Source organism: Pseudophryne corroboree, chromosome 5, assembly GCF_028390025.1.
Source record: "Pseudophryne corroboree isolate aPseCor3 chromosome 5, aPseCor3.hap2, whole genome shotgun sequence".
NCBI classification, from domain to species: Eukaryota; Metazoa; Chordata; class Amphibia; order Anura; family Myobatrachidae; genus Pseudophryne; species Pseudophryne corroboree.
In genome coordinates, this window is record NC_086448.1 from 75,061,896 (window position 1) to 75,078,814 (window position 16,919).

The 16,919-nt window shown below is 42.4% G+C and overlaps 1 protein-coding gene across 1 annotated transcript in view; it reads right to left on the bottom strand.

Annotated features, from left to right (window-relative positions):
- Positions 1 to 16,414, bottom strand: part of LOC134927220 (sterile alpha motif domain-containing protein 9-like) — a 65,802-nt gene extending 49,388 nt beyond the window's left edge. The window contains 1 exon segment of the mRNA XM_063921386.1: positions 16,031 to 16,414. Within this exon segment, the coding sequence (XP_063777456.1) occupies positions 16,031 to 16,230 (200 nt within the window). The 5' untranslated portion in view covers positions 16,231 to 16,414.
- Between the last annotated feature and the right edge of the window lie 505 nt (positions 16,415 to 16,919).

Sequence of the window (16,919 nt, forward strand, 5' to 3'; positions counted from 1 at the left end):
ATCCTCCATGGCTACCCCATGCCGCCATCCCTGACTGAAGCCCCGAGTGCAGCACTGCGGCTGCATCTGAAGAAATAAACCATCGGCGCGGCAGCAGCATAGATCGGCCTGGCACACACATCCCACTTCCCCTGCGTGCGCCAGTGACCCCAGTCACCTGCTGTCCCGCCACCTACCGCTGGCATCTTCCCAAGTCATGATCCCTATAGCGCGTATTTGCGAACACTGACGTCACTCACAATACTGTATACAGTGGCCACAGTGCCTTCCACAAGAAATTGAATAAACAGTACTCTGATGAAGGATTAAAGATACGAAAGGTTAGTACTGTATGGTGGTCAGTACAGTGTCTTTCATTTTCTATAAAAAGCCCGGCGAGTGCCGCCTCGATACTCCTGTATGTGTATATATATATATATATATATATATATATATATATATATATATACACGACAAAAAGTCCTGTACTCGCATCAATTATTCCGGGGTGGGTGCTATCCCAACAGAACGAAGTCCGCTGAATATATTGGTGTCCACGAAGGTGGCGGGCGCACTCTCACAAGTACACAAATTCTTCAGTGAATGTCAATTGTTCTTTATTGTAGCCTCATATAATCAACGTTTCGATCCTTCCACAGGATCTTTTTCAAGAAAGGCAGTACGATATCATTTAGTTCGTTATGCACAATCATTAAACAATGCCTAAAACGAATACAAAAATAAGAAAAGACTCAGCCTCCCAGGCCCCATAAAAATGGCAGAAAATCTATATAAACAGGGCTTCAATACCCCATTCACATAGTTACTCTAATATGAAATTTGTAAAATTTTTAATTATTAAACACCATGAACCAAAGTGACACTTATCACCAAAGATCTCAGAGAAACCACCTCAGTCCCTTTAACAGATTATACCAATCCACTAGTGCGTGCCCGATTCGACCATTTAACCCACTCATGTGAAAGGTGTAGTTAAAGAGTCTAGATAGCAAAATATCACTTACTCAAAAGCTTAAAAGTGGCAGTATCCGGATCCAAAAGACTACCAGCAACATGTATGGTCCTATGGAAACTAGATGCATAATGTGAGACTGTTAGACAACCGAAAGACTCCATGGTTTCATAAAAGAAACATACGGTTCAAACTGACTTTTACCTATAGGGATCACAATCTTAGTAAAATGTGTCCTGAGTTCACTGATGTTCCATACGGCTGATCGACCCAACCTATTGGGACGATATTTACAATTCAGAATGTACAAACCTCACAACTAAACACTAACCACGCAAGAAAAGCGCTTACCATATGTCAGAGCCAGCCATGTGTTCCCAGGAAGCATGCTTAGAACAACCATGCCCCGGAAGTATATATACACCCTCGGACCGGAAGTGTGTCCCCAAGGCCAAAACGCCTAAATCTAATATATGCTCACAGTACATACTGGCTCCCGGCGCTAACCGTTCATTCGTAATTTGAAATGCAGACGCTACAATCAAAGGGCGCTAGAGCCTTTTGTAAGCTCATTCTCCGTCGCGTCTTGCGTTCCACCAACCGGAAGTGGGACGCTATGCGTTCCAAACACCGGAAGTGGACGCGGCTCATCTCACGTAGTTAGGCTGTAGCAGCGGACACGCACTGGTCCAATCAGCTGGGGGCCGCTTTTCTGCTCAGGCTCATCTACATCACCTGAGGACCTTATATCAGCCCCACCTGCTCATTTCCATAGGGACATTTGAAAAAAAGGGGAAAACGCTATCATACTCCATTAGAATAATATATAAAAAAACTAAACAACATGATCAACCCGAATGACCTAAAGGGGGCTTAGTGTCTCTAATGGGTGCTCTGATATAATAATTACCTTTTGTATAGTTTCAATTATTTAAATTATTTAAATTCTTGCCATCAGGGACCTGAGAAGATGGGCTAATAAACACAATCAAAATACACAAAAACAATACACACATAAACAACAAAGCTGAAATATTCATAAATCCCTACAAGAACACCCCATAGGGGTTACATTCATTTAGTCCTCTTGGGGACACCGTATCCAAGTGGCTGATCCAAAAGCACTCCCTTTGTCTCAACCTCTTGGTTCGGTCTCCACCAGTAACCATCGGGGGCACCCAATCGATGATTTTACATTTTAGACTAGCGACCTGATGACGAGCTTCAATGAAATGGCGAGCCACCGGCTTATCTGATTTACCACTATTCAATGCAACATGTATAGACGAGCGGTGATTCGCCATTCGATCCCTGAAGTTACGGGTAGTTAACCCGACATAAAACAATCCACACGGGCATTTTAGAATGTAGATGACAAAATCTAATCTGCAGTGTAAATGATATCTAAGTTTAATGGTGGAACCTGTATGGGGGTGGGAGAATGTTGGCCCCACCATCATCGAGCGACACGTTGTACAACTTCCACAGGAGAAACAGCCTGGTTTTTGCTGCAACACCTGAATGGTGGACATAGGTGCATTAGGATATAATACAGGTCTCATGAGCATTTGCTTAAGGTTGGGACCTCTGCGGTAAGCCAACATTGGGGGGTCCATACGTGTAAATGGTAATGCTGGATCGGTGCTTACAATTGGCCAATGTTTCTTAAGTACCTTGTTAAGATGCCCTGAGTGGTTATCATAACGTGTCGCAAAGACTAAACGATTGTCTAGTCTGTCCTTATTCCTAGGCTGTGTCCCTGTGGATATATCACGAGCTCTGGATAAACAGTGGGAAAGTGTCTTATGGGTATACCCACGTTCCAGGAAACGTGCTTTAACCTCTTCAAGTTGGATTTCAGTGTTGGTTCTGTCTGAATTTATTCTTAATACTCTTAAGAATTGGGACACTGGCAAATTCTCCTTTAATGCAGGAGGGTGATGACTAGTGGCATGAAGCGTCAAATTTCTGTCGGTAGGTTTTCTATAAACAGAGGTGACGAAAGCATCCCCAACCTTACTGATGTGAACGTCTAAAAAATTAATTTCTGAACAAGAAATGCTCGAAGTAAACTTTACAGGACAATCCAACTGATTAAGGTTATTAACCATGGTGTGAAAAGCTGACTCAGTGTCGAGCCAAAGTAAAAAAACATCATCGATAAATCGACGATAAAATAGAATTTGATGACCATACTGTGGAAAAATCTGGGTTGTTTCGTAGTCCGTCATATACAAATTGGCATACGATGGGGCCAGATTCGACCCCATCGCTGTACCCGCTAGTTGTATAAAGTACATGTCTTTATACATAAAATGATTAGATCGTAAAACCAATTCAGTTAATTCAATGATACATTCTGTTGGTACTGTACATGTGGGATGAGACGCCAGCGCAGCTCGAACTGTTTCCAGTCCACCATCGTGTGGAATGACTGTATATAATGAATTAACATCCATTGTAGCCAAAAAACACGATGTGTGCTTGCAATCAACATTTTTTAATTGTTGAAGAAAGTCACCTGTGTCTTTTATATAGCTCATGCTTTCGACCACAATTGGCTGAAGAATACTATCAACAAATTTGGCCAACGGTTGTAACAAAGAGCCTTCTGCCGCTATGATAGGTCGTCCAGGGGGTTGCACCAGAGTTTTATGAACCTTCGGTAAAGTATATAAGATCGGACACCGGGGATGCTCGACCGATAAGTAAGAAAATAATTCATCATCAAACCATCCATTATTTTTCCCTCTTCTAAGACACTCGTCTATGGTACGCTTAATGCCTGGTACGGGGTTTGAATCAACTTGTTTATAAGTCTCACAATCGGCTAACTGGCGCATGATCTCTTGATCATAATCCTGCCAGTCTTGAACAACCACCGCCCCGCCCTTATCGGCAGGGCGTATAACAATGTTGGGATCTGCTCTCAACTTAGTCAAAGATTTCCTTTCAGACTGTGATAAATTATCAAAGTGTCTAGGTGGAGAGAAATTACTGGTGTCCCTCTGGACCACCCTCAAGAATGTTTTAAGACTGGCATTCTGTGTTGGTGGATCAAATGTTGAGCTTTTTTTAAAAGGTGATGGTGTATTTTTGCTCGTTTTGTCAGAAAAAAATTCTTTTAATCTTAGTTGCCGACCAAATTTAAATTGGTCAATATTGCTCTCAAAGCTGTTATGATGGCAAGTAGGAACAAAAGACAGGCCATGTGCTAAGAGTGACAAATCAGCCTCATCTAGTTGAATACTAGATAGATTAAAGACGACATTCACGTCTTTTTTGGTCTCCCTCTTCTTCGAGTGCCAGCTTCGTCTTGGATGTGGTCTACACTGCTTTTTTTGTTTCCTGCCGTTATTGTGGAATCGGGACCCTGATCTAAAAAACGTCTCTGTTGAGTGCCCTCGTTAGGGTCAGTATCGGATGTTGAAATGGAGGAGGCGAGCTCCCGTGGGTACCTGGGGGCTCGTCTTCTCCTAGGAAACCTACCTGTCTGGTTATTGGGATTTTGGGTATTGCCTAATAGCCATCTGTTCACCATATGGTTTTTATAATCACTGGTGACAACGGCTAATTTTTTACGTTTAAAAGAGATAAGCTCTCGGTGATAAGTGTCGATCTGTGTTTGCAGCTTGTCAATCCATTTTTGAGATTGATCCTCCATCAGGAGTGGTATTGCTGTGGTATTGGCAGCTTCAATCTCAATCTTAATGCTCTTTAACTCGAGACCGACCTCCTCAATAACTAAGGCCATGAGGTCAAAAGAACATTTATTGAGGATTCCGCACCACCGACTACAGAATTTAGGATTGCTCCTGCCTAGTGTAGGTGTATTGGTGATGCGGAATCCTCTGGGAATCTGCTGTCGTCGATGATACTCTGAAAGGAATTGACCATGTAACTTTAGGTCAACTTCTTTTTGACGTTGTTTAATAAGCTTATAGAAAACATCGACTGGTGTATCTGCAGGCAGAGACTCAAAATCTATCTTTTCAAAGAGTAGTTTTTCAACCTCTTCATCAGTAAATGAGATTGTTCCCTGTTCTGCCAAGGACAATAACCCATCGTCCAACAAATATGCTCCCTCTTGCGTCATAGTAGGATATTCAATCAATTAATGGATATTACTATAAATTTTGCAAGCTCGAAAGTTTCACCGTCACAACTAAAAACTACAGTGTAACATACAACATATACAACAAAAAAACAAAACATAGCCCAAATATAGTCAATTCTCACATGTATCCAAATAGGCACAGATGGGTATCAGGAAGCCAGAGAAAAATCTCCAGTAATGTAATATACGACAAAAAGTCCTGTACTCGCATCAATTATTCCGGGGTGGGTGCTATCCCAACAGAACGAAGTCCGCTGAATATATTGGTGTCCACGAAGGTGGCGGGCGCACTCTCACAAGTACACAAATTCTTCAGTGAATGTCAATTGTTCTTTATTGTAGCCTCATATAATCGACGTTTCGATCCTTCCACAGGATCTTTTTCAAGAAAGGCAGTACGATATCATTTAGTTCGTTATGCACAATCATTAAACAATGCCTAAAACGAATACAAAAATAAGAAAAGACTCAGCCTCCCAGGCCCCATAAAAATGGCAGAAAATCTATATAAACAGGGCTTTAATACCCCATTCACATAGTTACTCTAATATGAAATTTGTAAAATTTTTAATTATTAAACACCATGAACCAAAGTGACACTTATCACCAAAGATCTCAGAGAAACCACCTCAGTCCCTTTAACAGATTATACCAATCCACTAGTGCGTGCCCGATTCGACCATTTAACCCACTCATGTGAAAGGTGTAGTTAAAGAGTCTAGATAGCAAAATATCACTTACTCAAAAGCTTAAAAGTGGCAGTATCCGGATCCAAAAGACTACCAGCAACATGTATGGTCCTATGGAAACTAGATGCATAATGTGAGACTGTTAGACAACCGAAAGACTCCATGGTTTCATAAAAGAAACATACGGTTCAAACTGACTTTTACCTATAGGGATCACAATCTTAGTAAAATGTGTCCTGAGTTCACTGATGTTCCATACGGCTGATCGACCCAACCTATTGGGACGATATTTACAATTCAGAATGTACAAACCTCACAACTAAACACTAACCACGCAAGAAAAGCGCTTACCATATGTCAGAGCCAGCCATGTGTTCCCAGGAAGCATGCTTAGAACAACCATGCCCCGGAAGTATATATACACCCTCGGACCGGAAGTGTGTCCCCAAGGCCAAAACGCCTCAATCTAATATATGCTCACAGTACATACTGGCTCCCGGCGCTAACTGTTCATTCGTAAATTGAAATGCAGACGCTACAATCAAAGGGCGCTAGAGCCTTTTGTAAGCTCATTCTCCGTTGCGTCTTGCGTTCCACCAACCGGAAGTGGGACGCTATGCGTTCCAAACACCGGAAGTGGACGCGGCTCATCTCACGTAGTTAGGCTGTAGCAGCGGACACGCACTGGTCCAATCAGCTGGGGGCCGCTTTTCTGCTCAGGCTCATCTACATCACCTGAGGACCTTATATCAGCCCCACCTGCTCATTTCCATAGGGACATTTGAAAAAAAGGGGAAAACGCTATCATACTCCATTAGAATAATATATAAAAAAACTAAACAACATGATCAACCCGAATGACCTAAAGGGGGCTTAGTGTCTCTAATGGGTGCTCTGATATAATAATTACCTTTTGTATAGTTTCAATTATTTAAATTATTTAAATTCTTGCCATCAGGGACCTGAGAAGATGGGCTAATAAACACAATCAAAATACACAAAAACAATACACACATAAACAACAAAGCTGAAATATTCATAAATCCCTACAAGAACACCCCATAGGGGTTACATTCATTTAGTCCTCTTGGGGACACCGTATCCAAGTGGCTGATCCAAAAGCACTCCCTTTGTCTCAACCTCTTGGTTCGGTCTCCACCAGTAACCATCGGGGGCACCCAATCGATGATTTTACATTTTAGACTAGCGACCTGATGACGAGCTTCAATGAAATGGCGAGCCACCGGCTTATCTGATTTACCACTATTCAATGCAACATGTATAGACGAGCGGTGATTCGCCATTCGATCCCTGAAGTTACGGGTAGTTAACCCGACATAAAACAATCCACACGGGCATTTTAGAATGTAGATGACAAAATCTAATCTGCAGTGTAAATGATATCTAAGTTTAATGGTGGAACCTGTATGGGGGTGGGAGAATGTTGGCCCCACCATCATCGAGCGACACGTTGTACAACTTCCACAGGAGAAACAGCCTGGTTTTTGCTGCAACACCTGAATGGTGGACATAGGTGCATTAGGATATAATACAGGTCTCATGAGCATTTGCTTAAGGTTGGGACCTCTGCGGTAAGCCAACATTGGGGGGTCCATACGTGTAAATGGTAATGCTGGATCGGTGCTTACAATTGGCCAATGTTTCTTAAGTACCTTGTTAAGATGCCCTGAGTGGTTATCATAACGTGTCGCAAAGACTAAACGATTGTCTAGTCTGTCCTTATTCCTAGGCTGTGTCCCTGTGGATATATCACGAGCTCTGGATAAACAGTGGGAAAGTGTCTTATGGGTATACCCACGTTCCAGGAAACGTGCTTTAACCTCTTCAAGTTGGATTTCAGTGTTGGTTCTGTCTGAATTTATTCTTAATACTCTTAAGAATTGGGACACTGGCAAATTCTCCTTTAATGCAGGAGGGTGATGACTAGTGGCATGAAGCGTCAAATTTCTGTCGGTAGGTTTTCTATAAACAGAGGTGACGAAAGCATCCCCAACCTTACTGATGTGAACGTCTAAAAAATTAATTTCTGAACAAGAAATGCTCGAAGTAAACTTTATAGGACAATCCAACTGATTAAGGTTATTAACCATGGTGTGAAAAGCTGACTCAGTGTCGAGCCAAAGTAAAAAAACATCATCGATAAATCGACGATAAAATAGAATTTGATGACCATACTGTGGAAAAATCTGGGTTGTTTCGTAGTCCGTCATATACAAATTGGCATACGATGGGGCCAGATTCGACCCCATCGCTGTACCCGCTAGTTGTATAAAGTACATGTCTTTATACATAAAATGATTAGATCGTAAAACCAATTCAGTTAATTCAATGATACATTCTGTTGGTACTGTACATGTGGGATGAGACGCCAGCGCAGCTCGAACTGTTTCCAGTCCACCATCGTGTGGAATGACTGTATATAATGAATTCACATCCATTGTAGCCAAAAAACACGATGTGTGCTTGCAATCAACATTTTTTAATTGTTGAAGAAAGTCACCTATGTCTTTTATATAGCTCATGCTTTCGACCACAATTGGCTGAAGAATACTATCAACAAATTTGGCCAACGGTTGTAACAAAGAGCCTTCTGCCGCTATGATAGGTCGTCCAGGGGGTTGCACCAGAGTTTTATGAACCTTCGGTAAAGTATATAAGATCGGACACCGGGGATGCTCGACCGATAAGTAAGAAAATAATTCATCATCAAACCATCCATTATTTCTCCCTCTTCTAAGACACTCGTCTATGGTACGCTTAATGCCTGGTACGGGGTTTGAATCAACTTGTTTATAAGTCTCACAATCGGCTAACTGGCGCATGATCTCTCGATCATAATCTTGCCAGTCTTGAACAACCACCGCCCCGCCCTTATCGGCAGGGCGTATAACAATGTTGGGATCTGCTCTCAACTTAGTCAAAGATTTCCTTTCAGACTGTGATAAATTATCAAAGTGTCTAGGTGGAGAGAAATTACTGGTGTCCCTCTGGACCACCCTCAAGAATGTTTTAAGACTGGCATTCTGTGTTGGTGGATCAAATGTTGAGCTTTTTTTAAAAGGTGATGGTGTATTTTTGCTCGTTTTGTCAGAAAAAAATTCTTTTAATCTTAGTTGCCGACCAAATTTAAATTGGTCAATATTGCTCTCAAAGCTGTTATGATGGCAAGTAGGAACAAAAGACAGGCCATGTGCTAAGAGTGACAAATCAGCCTCATCTAGTTGAATACTAGATAGATTAAAGACGACATTCACGTCTTTTTTGGTCTCCCTCTTCTTCGAGTGCCAGCTTCGTCTTGGATGTGGTCTACACTGCTTTTTTTGTTTCCTGCCGTTATTGTGGAATCGGGACCCTGATCTAAAAAACGTCTCTGTTGAGTGCCCTCGTTAGGGTCAGTATCGGATGTTGAAATGGAGGAGGCGAGCTCCCGTGGGTACCTGGGGGCTCGTCTTCTCCTAGGAAACCTACCTGTCTGGTTATTGGGATTTTGGGTATTGCCTAATAGCCATCTGTACACCATATGGTTTTTATAATCACTGGTGACAACGGCTAATTTTTTACGTTTAAAAGAGATAAGCTCTCGGTGATAAGTGTCGATCTGTGTTTGCAGCTTGTCAATCCATTTTTGAGATTTATCCTCCATCAGGAGTGGTATTGCTGTGGTATTGGCAGCTTCAATCTCAATCTTAATGCTCTTTAACTCGAGACCGACCTCCTCAATAACTAAGGCCATGAGGTCAAAAGAACATTTATTGAGGATTCCGCACCACCGACTACAGAATTTAGGATTGCTCCTGCCTAGTGTAGGTGTATTGGTGATGCGGAATCCTCTGGGAATCTGCCGTCGTCGATGATACTCTGAAAGGAATTGACCATGTAACTTTAGGTCAACTTCTTTTTGACGTTGTTTAATAAGCTTATAGAAAACATCGACTGGTGTATCTGCAGGCAGAGACTCAAAATCTATCTTTTCAAAGAGTAGTTTTTCAACCTCTTCATCAGTAAATGAGATTGTTCCCTGTTCTGCCAAGGACAATAACCCATCGTCCAACAAATATGCTCCCTCTTGCGTCATAGTAGGATATTCAATCAATTAATGGATATTACTATAAATTTTGCAAGCTCGAAAGTTTCACCGTCACAACTAAAAACTACAGTGTAACATACAACATATACAACAAAAAAACAAAACATAGCCCAAATATAGTCAATTCTCACATGTATCCAAATAGGCACAGATGGGTATCAGGAAGCCAGAGAAAAATCTCCAGTAATGTAATATACGACAAAAAGTCCTGTACTCGCATCAATTATTCCGGGGTGGGTGCTATCCCAACAGAACGAAGTCCGCTGAATATATTGGTGTCCACGAAGGTGGCGGGCGCACTCTCACAAGTACACAAATTCTTCAGTGAATGTCAATTGTTCTTTATTGTAGCCTCATATAATCGACGTTTCGATCCTTCCACAGGATCTTTTTCAAGAAAGGCAGTACGATATCATTTAGTTCGTTATGCACAATCATTAAACAATGCCTAAAACGAATACAAAAATAAGAAAAGACTCAGCCTCCCAGGCCCCATAAAAATGGCAGAAAATCTATATAAACAGGGCTTCAATTATCAGACACACATGGTTACTTACCATTCAGGGGAGTAGCCACAACTTTGTAGGCCCCATAGCAACATATTGATGGGGCCTCTGTCCATGTGCTCCTAGAGAGACACCTCTTCATAGCAATTGCTAATGTTATGCCCCGTAGTAGTGCTCTAGTTCATTTTCTGAACCACAGTAGTGCCCTAGTTCATGTTATGTCACATTGTAGGGCTGAAAGTACACATTATGGAACATAGTACCCCCAATTTACATTATAACATACAGTGTCCCCAGTTAATATTGTGTCATATTACAGTGCCCCCAGTTCATATTATGACACACTATAGGGCCTCCACTTTATATTTGGTGCATTATAATGCCCCAGTTTATATTATGTAACATTAGAATGCCCTCTAGGTCATTTTATACCGCATTACAATGAGCAGGTCCAGGGTATATGAACATATATTGCATATCCCAAGGCAAAAGTTTGTAAGGGCACCTATGTATCATAAAATGGTGAAAAATGTATATAACACATGTAACTTTGGTAGGGAAGATGGGCCCCTCTCAGCTCTGGGGCCCATAGCAGCTGCACTCCCTGCACCTATGGTAGCTACACCCTTGTTACCATTCATAAGGAAAGATGCTAGGCTGAACAGCCTGGCTAAACAGGGTTGTATTAGAAGGGTTGTTTAAAAGGGTTAAGAAAATATTATAATATAGACTTACCCAGGACTTAAGCAGGACGAAAACAGATGTAAACATCCAACCAATGTTGCAACAAAACAGCCACCCTTCCTTTCATCCTCTGTCAAAACCATCTGTGCATTTAAGCGTATGTATATATCTTTCCAACTATAATCCTCATGACCTTTAAGAACAGAATGCAACCAATTTTGTATAAAACCAGTTACATTGTGATTTGCATGTGACTATACATACCTGTTTATCATTTGGCTCTGTCATGCTCAGTTAACATACAGCAGAACAACACCAGTAAATAGGCACCCGCACTTTTAACTCTAACAAGTGAAACCTTACACTCTCAGCCTAGATAACTCTGGTTTATATACCACAAATTGATTTTCTGCATTGCTCTTCATGGAGTATTCATAAAGGCCATTACATCATTCAGTCTCCCAGCAACTCACCCCTCTGTACGTGTTGCCACCTCAATTATTCACTACCCTCTTACTAACACTCATGCGCTTTTTACTTCCCTATACTCATTGACAATAACATCTACAACCTCTCACCATAAAAAACTTTCACAAACCTCTGACACCCACATTTATCTATCTCTTCACCAAATCCAGGACCCAACCACTTGCATCACTCACATTCACCTGATTCCCAGCAACATAGAAATCCAGCTAACCTAATAAACATCACATGTCGTCCATCACCCTCCAGATCACAAAAATGTGTCTTATGGAATGCACACTCTGTTTGTAACATCCACCCATGACCTCTTCATATCTAACAACTTCAATCTGCTGGCTATAACAGAAACAATCAGACACAGCCTCCCCTGCAGAACTGGCACATGGTGGTCTCCACTTTACACACACCTCCAGGTCTGATAACCATAAAGGAGGAGGAGTTGGACTATTACTTTCCCAATCTTTCACATACACTGTTCTACCACAGCTTCCATCACTCACATTTACATCATTTGAAGTACATTCCTTCAGGGTTTACTCTCCTTCTCTCTGCGTGTTGCAGCTATCTATCACCCACCTGGGCATCTCAAACAATTTCTGGAAGATTTTTCTGCCTGGCTCCCTCACTTCCTATCCTCTGACATCATCAATATTGCTATTGATTGTCCAAAATCTGCTGCTCACGCCTCCAAACTACTCTCTCTAACCTCCTCTCTCGGCCTCTCCCAATGGACTGACTCCTTTACTCATCGGGAGGGCCACTGCCTTGATCTAGTATTCACCAGACTATGCTCCATTTCTGAACTCACTAACACTCCTTTCCCCCTCTCAGATCACAACCTTATCACCTGCATGCTCTCCTCCATTAATTCAAACTCTGTGTTGCTCAAGTCCTCCAATCCTCCTCAAACCTGCAGAAATATTAACACAATTAATCTTCAAGAACTTTCCACCTCACTCCAACTGCTTTCATCTATTTCTGTATTCACCTCTCCTGAGATGGCTGTATCACACCTTAACGAGACTCTAGAACTAGCCCTTGATGAAGTGGCTCCAGCTACCCATCACACTCCACGTAGGCCTAGATGTCAACCATGGCACTCTAAATTAACAAGACAACTACAAAAACTCACACGTAAACTTGAACGTCAGTGACGTAAATCTCTTATTTCAAGTGACTTCCTCACATAGACTGTCTACCACTCTTATAGAAATGCCCGGGACATTGCCAAACAAACATATTTCATCCCTATAATCTATGGGGAAATAGGCATGGATACACAAGGATAGGTGCTATCTATTGCATAGTTGTCCACCAGATTGCAAAGGTTCTTGGTGGGCTATATGATATGGTCATACAGCAATGATGAACCGGGGTCGAGAGAAAGGATGAGAAGACATGTGAGGAAATGTGTGGACTGTGCAGAGTGGATGCAATTTGATAGGAAGGTTTAGGAAAGTTATGTGGGCGATTCTGGAATTTGATACGCTTGCCTGAAGAGGTGAGTTTTCAGGGAACGCTTGAAGGTTTGGAAACTCGAGAAGAGTCTTTTTGTACGTGGTAGGGCTTGCGAGCTTGCAAGCAGTGCCTTCCTACCTCTATACCTGTTTGTTATTACCCAGTTTTGTTATATCATTGTTATTTCCAATTGTAAAGTGCAACGGAATTTGCTGCACTATATAAGAAACTGTTTATAAATAAAAAATAATAATAATTGACACTGTCCTTTTCCTCTTGCCTCTTCTCATAATGTGAAAAGTCATCAAAGAAGGAGGTGGTATGCTTTGATAACGGAGAACTTGGCGAGCTTTTTCCAGGGGGACCACCTGTCGCTGAAATGATGGGTTTATTAAACTGTGCATGTCCTGTTTAAACAACATAAGGGTGGGAGGGCCCGGGTGGGAGACAATTCCATCTTGCGCCTCTTTTTTTTTTTTTTTGCATTAGGTGCTCTTTGGGGCCTATTTTCCTACATGTGCCAGGTGTTTGTGCCGCCCACTTGTGTCGCTTAGCTTAGTCATCCAGGTACCTTGGTGCAACCTTTTGGCCTAAACACAATATTGTGAAGTGTGAGATGTTCAGAATAGACTGGAAATGAGTGGAAATGAATGTAATTGAGGTTAATAATACCGTAGGATCAAAATTACCCCAAATTCTGTGATTTTAGCTGTTTTTATTTTTTTTCCAAAAAACATCCAGATCCAAAACCAAACCCCAAAAGTGTGGTTTTAGCAAAACAAATCCAGATCCAAAACACGAGCGGAGATCCAGATCCAAAACGAAAACACAAAACCCGAAAAGTGTCCGCTGCATCTCTCTACATTTGATACACTATGTACAGGCTATGGGGCAGTGGGGTCATTCAGATCTGATCGCTGCTGTGCGTTTTCGCACAGCGGGCATTCAGATCTGAACTGCGCATGCGTCAGAACCACATTGCGCTGGCGCGTCGCACCGCTGCAACGAGGATCGGCGCCCTGCAACGGGATAGTGCGAAGGATCCATTCGCACGGGCGTTCGCAAGTAGATAGACAGGAGGAGGGCGTTTGTGGGTGGCAACTGACCATTTTCAGGGAGTGTCTGGAATAACGCAGGCGTGTCCAAGTATCTGACGTCAATTCCGGTCCCGAACTTGCTGATGTGATCGCAGTGGCTGAGTAAGTCCTGGGCTGCACAGAGACTGCACAAAATCAGTTTGTACAGCTCTGCTACACATGCGATCGCACACTTGCACAGCGAAAATATACTCCCCCAATAGGCAGCGACTATCTGATCGCAGGACAGCAAAAATCGCTGCCTAGCAATCACATCTGAATTATCCCCAGTGTGAGTGGCTATGGAGGCAACGTGTGAGGTTATGGGGCAGTGTGTGTGAGGCTATGGGTGTGGATGTGTGTGTGTGTGTGTGTTTGTGTGTGTTTGTATGTGTGCATTCCTCCCAACCTGACCCTCTCCAGGAGGGACAAAATGCTCTGCTTCTGGACTTCTCTCTTAATTTGTGATTGCCATCACCTGTATTGAACAGGTTAATGCAGGCATGTCCAAACTGCGGCCCTCCGGCTGTTGAGAAACTACACATCCCAGCATGCCCTGACACAGCTTTAGCATTCTCTGATAGCAAAACTGTGTCAGGGCATGCTGGGATATGTAGTTTCACAACAGCTGGAGGGCCGCAGTTTGGACATGCCTGGGTTAATGGATAAGAAAGTGTTCAGCACAGGTGAGGGCAATCATAAATTAAGCAGGAAGTCCAGGAGCAGAGCATTCTATCCCTCCTGGTGAGGGTCATGTTGGGAGGTGTGTGTGTGTGTGTGTGTGTGTGTGTGTGTGTGTGTGTGTGTGTGTGTGTGTGTGTGTGTGTGTGTGTGTGTGTGTGTGTGTGTGTGTGTGTGTGTGTGTGTGTGTGTGTGTGTGTGTGTGTGTGTGTGTGTGTGTGTGTCCGTGTCCATGGGGCTTTATTCGGTATAGCACCGGCCCTGCCCTCATGAAATGGGGCATATTGGAAGTGGAATAGTTAACCAGTGACAAAGGTACACACTGTAGACTTTGTTCTCATTTCACTGACATGTTTGCTTACTGTCTGTGTTAATACAGTAGTTTTGTCTCTATGTAACTTGAAAGAGAACAAGGTATAATGCTACATCAGTGATCACCAACCTTTGTTATACTGCAATGCCTATTGTCACATATATTTTTTGTTCCACACCTGTGCTAAAAATATTGCGATAAATAAAAAAATATCCTAAAAAATATTAGAAAAACGTGAAGCTCGGCAATTTCTTTTCATTCTCTGCTTAAATAAATTTTTTATATCATCTCCCATTGTTTCCTGTCATTTTAACTTCATTTTTTTTCTCGTGAGAGTTTTCATCCATTTGCCCTTTTGTCTAAATGACATAGGGGGAGATGTACTAAGCCTTGGAGAGTGTGAAAGTGGAGGGAGATAAAGTACCAACCAATCAGCTCCTAAACATTTCACAGCCTGAAACATGGCAGTTGGGTACTTTACCTCTCTCCAAGGCTTAGTACAACTCCCCCATATTGTTTGTGAGCTCCTAAGGGCTGTTTATGACCGTGCATACTGTAAGCACAATGCTGACGTGGAATTGCACAAAGCTGAGATCCAACTTGATTATTCTGCTATCTGCCTTTTATATTTTTTACTAGTTTCTTATATCTCTAAAGGTTTTCAGCATTTTGTTTGGGTTAGTACAGAGGGACAGATTAACTCACAGTTTGTCAAAGCTGACAATCATCGGTGGTTCTGACAAACTGTGACTTATTAAATCTACCAAAGAGACTTTAAAATGATGAATCCATATTTCTCTATATACTGTACTTATTGAATTAACTATATAAAAAGAAAATGTGTATGAAATGGTTTCTGCTATTGTTTGTTACATAACTCATTTGTTAAATGAAAATAAGCAATGTACTGTAAGAAATAACTTGCTAATATTTAAAGCATTATGATAATTAATAACTTACTTTGCATTTCTCCCAAAGAGCTGCGCTTGGTTATCTCTGTTCCGTGTTATACTGCATTCTTTTCCAAAGGTGTTGTGATAATGAGGAGTACAGTATGCACGTAAGCCTTTTGCAAATGACGAAAGCAAAGTGGGTGTGGACATTGTGTAACAATATACACAAGCGCCTGATGATGTTTTTGTCCAGTAGAGATTTTCCATTTGTCTTAAGTTAGCAATACTGTACTTTTAACAAGGTTATTTTTAAAGCCGCCCTTGCTTAGGAGATGCCGTATAATGGGGAGCTGCAGGGGCACTTTCTGTATGTACTGTAGATACCTCGGAGTGTCAGTCAGGGCCACCTGCCCATTATGCTAGATATGCAACTGCATACAGCATCAACCTGTTAGGGCAACGTCTGTCTCCCGCAGCTGCATTGGTTCACAGCAGTGTGAACAGAGGAGAGGAGCGGGGGAAGCCCTAATTCCTCTGGCATGCTGGAGGGGCCTGGCAGGAGCCTGGGCCCGCTTCCTCACCTGAAGCCATCAGCAACCAGCACACGCTGCGGCTGCTCTGTGTGCTGGGCTGAACTTGGTATGGGGACTGGTGGAGGCCCTCCGCACACCCCCACCCCATGGATCTGCTCCTATGAGGGGCATCATTTTTCAGTAGGAATTTTTTTTATAGGGGGCATGGCCAAGACTCCCATAATTAGGCCAAGACTCCCATGATTAGGCCACGTCGCCCTCCATATGCCCCAGATTGTGTAAAATGAATCTTGACCTGCTGACTGTTTGGGGTGCTGTGATAGAAGAGGAATACTGCGATGGGTGAGGGGTGCTGTGATGAGATTGATGTGCTGTGATGGGAGAGGGATACTGTGATGGCAGAGGGGTGCTGTGATGGGAGAG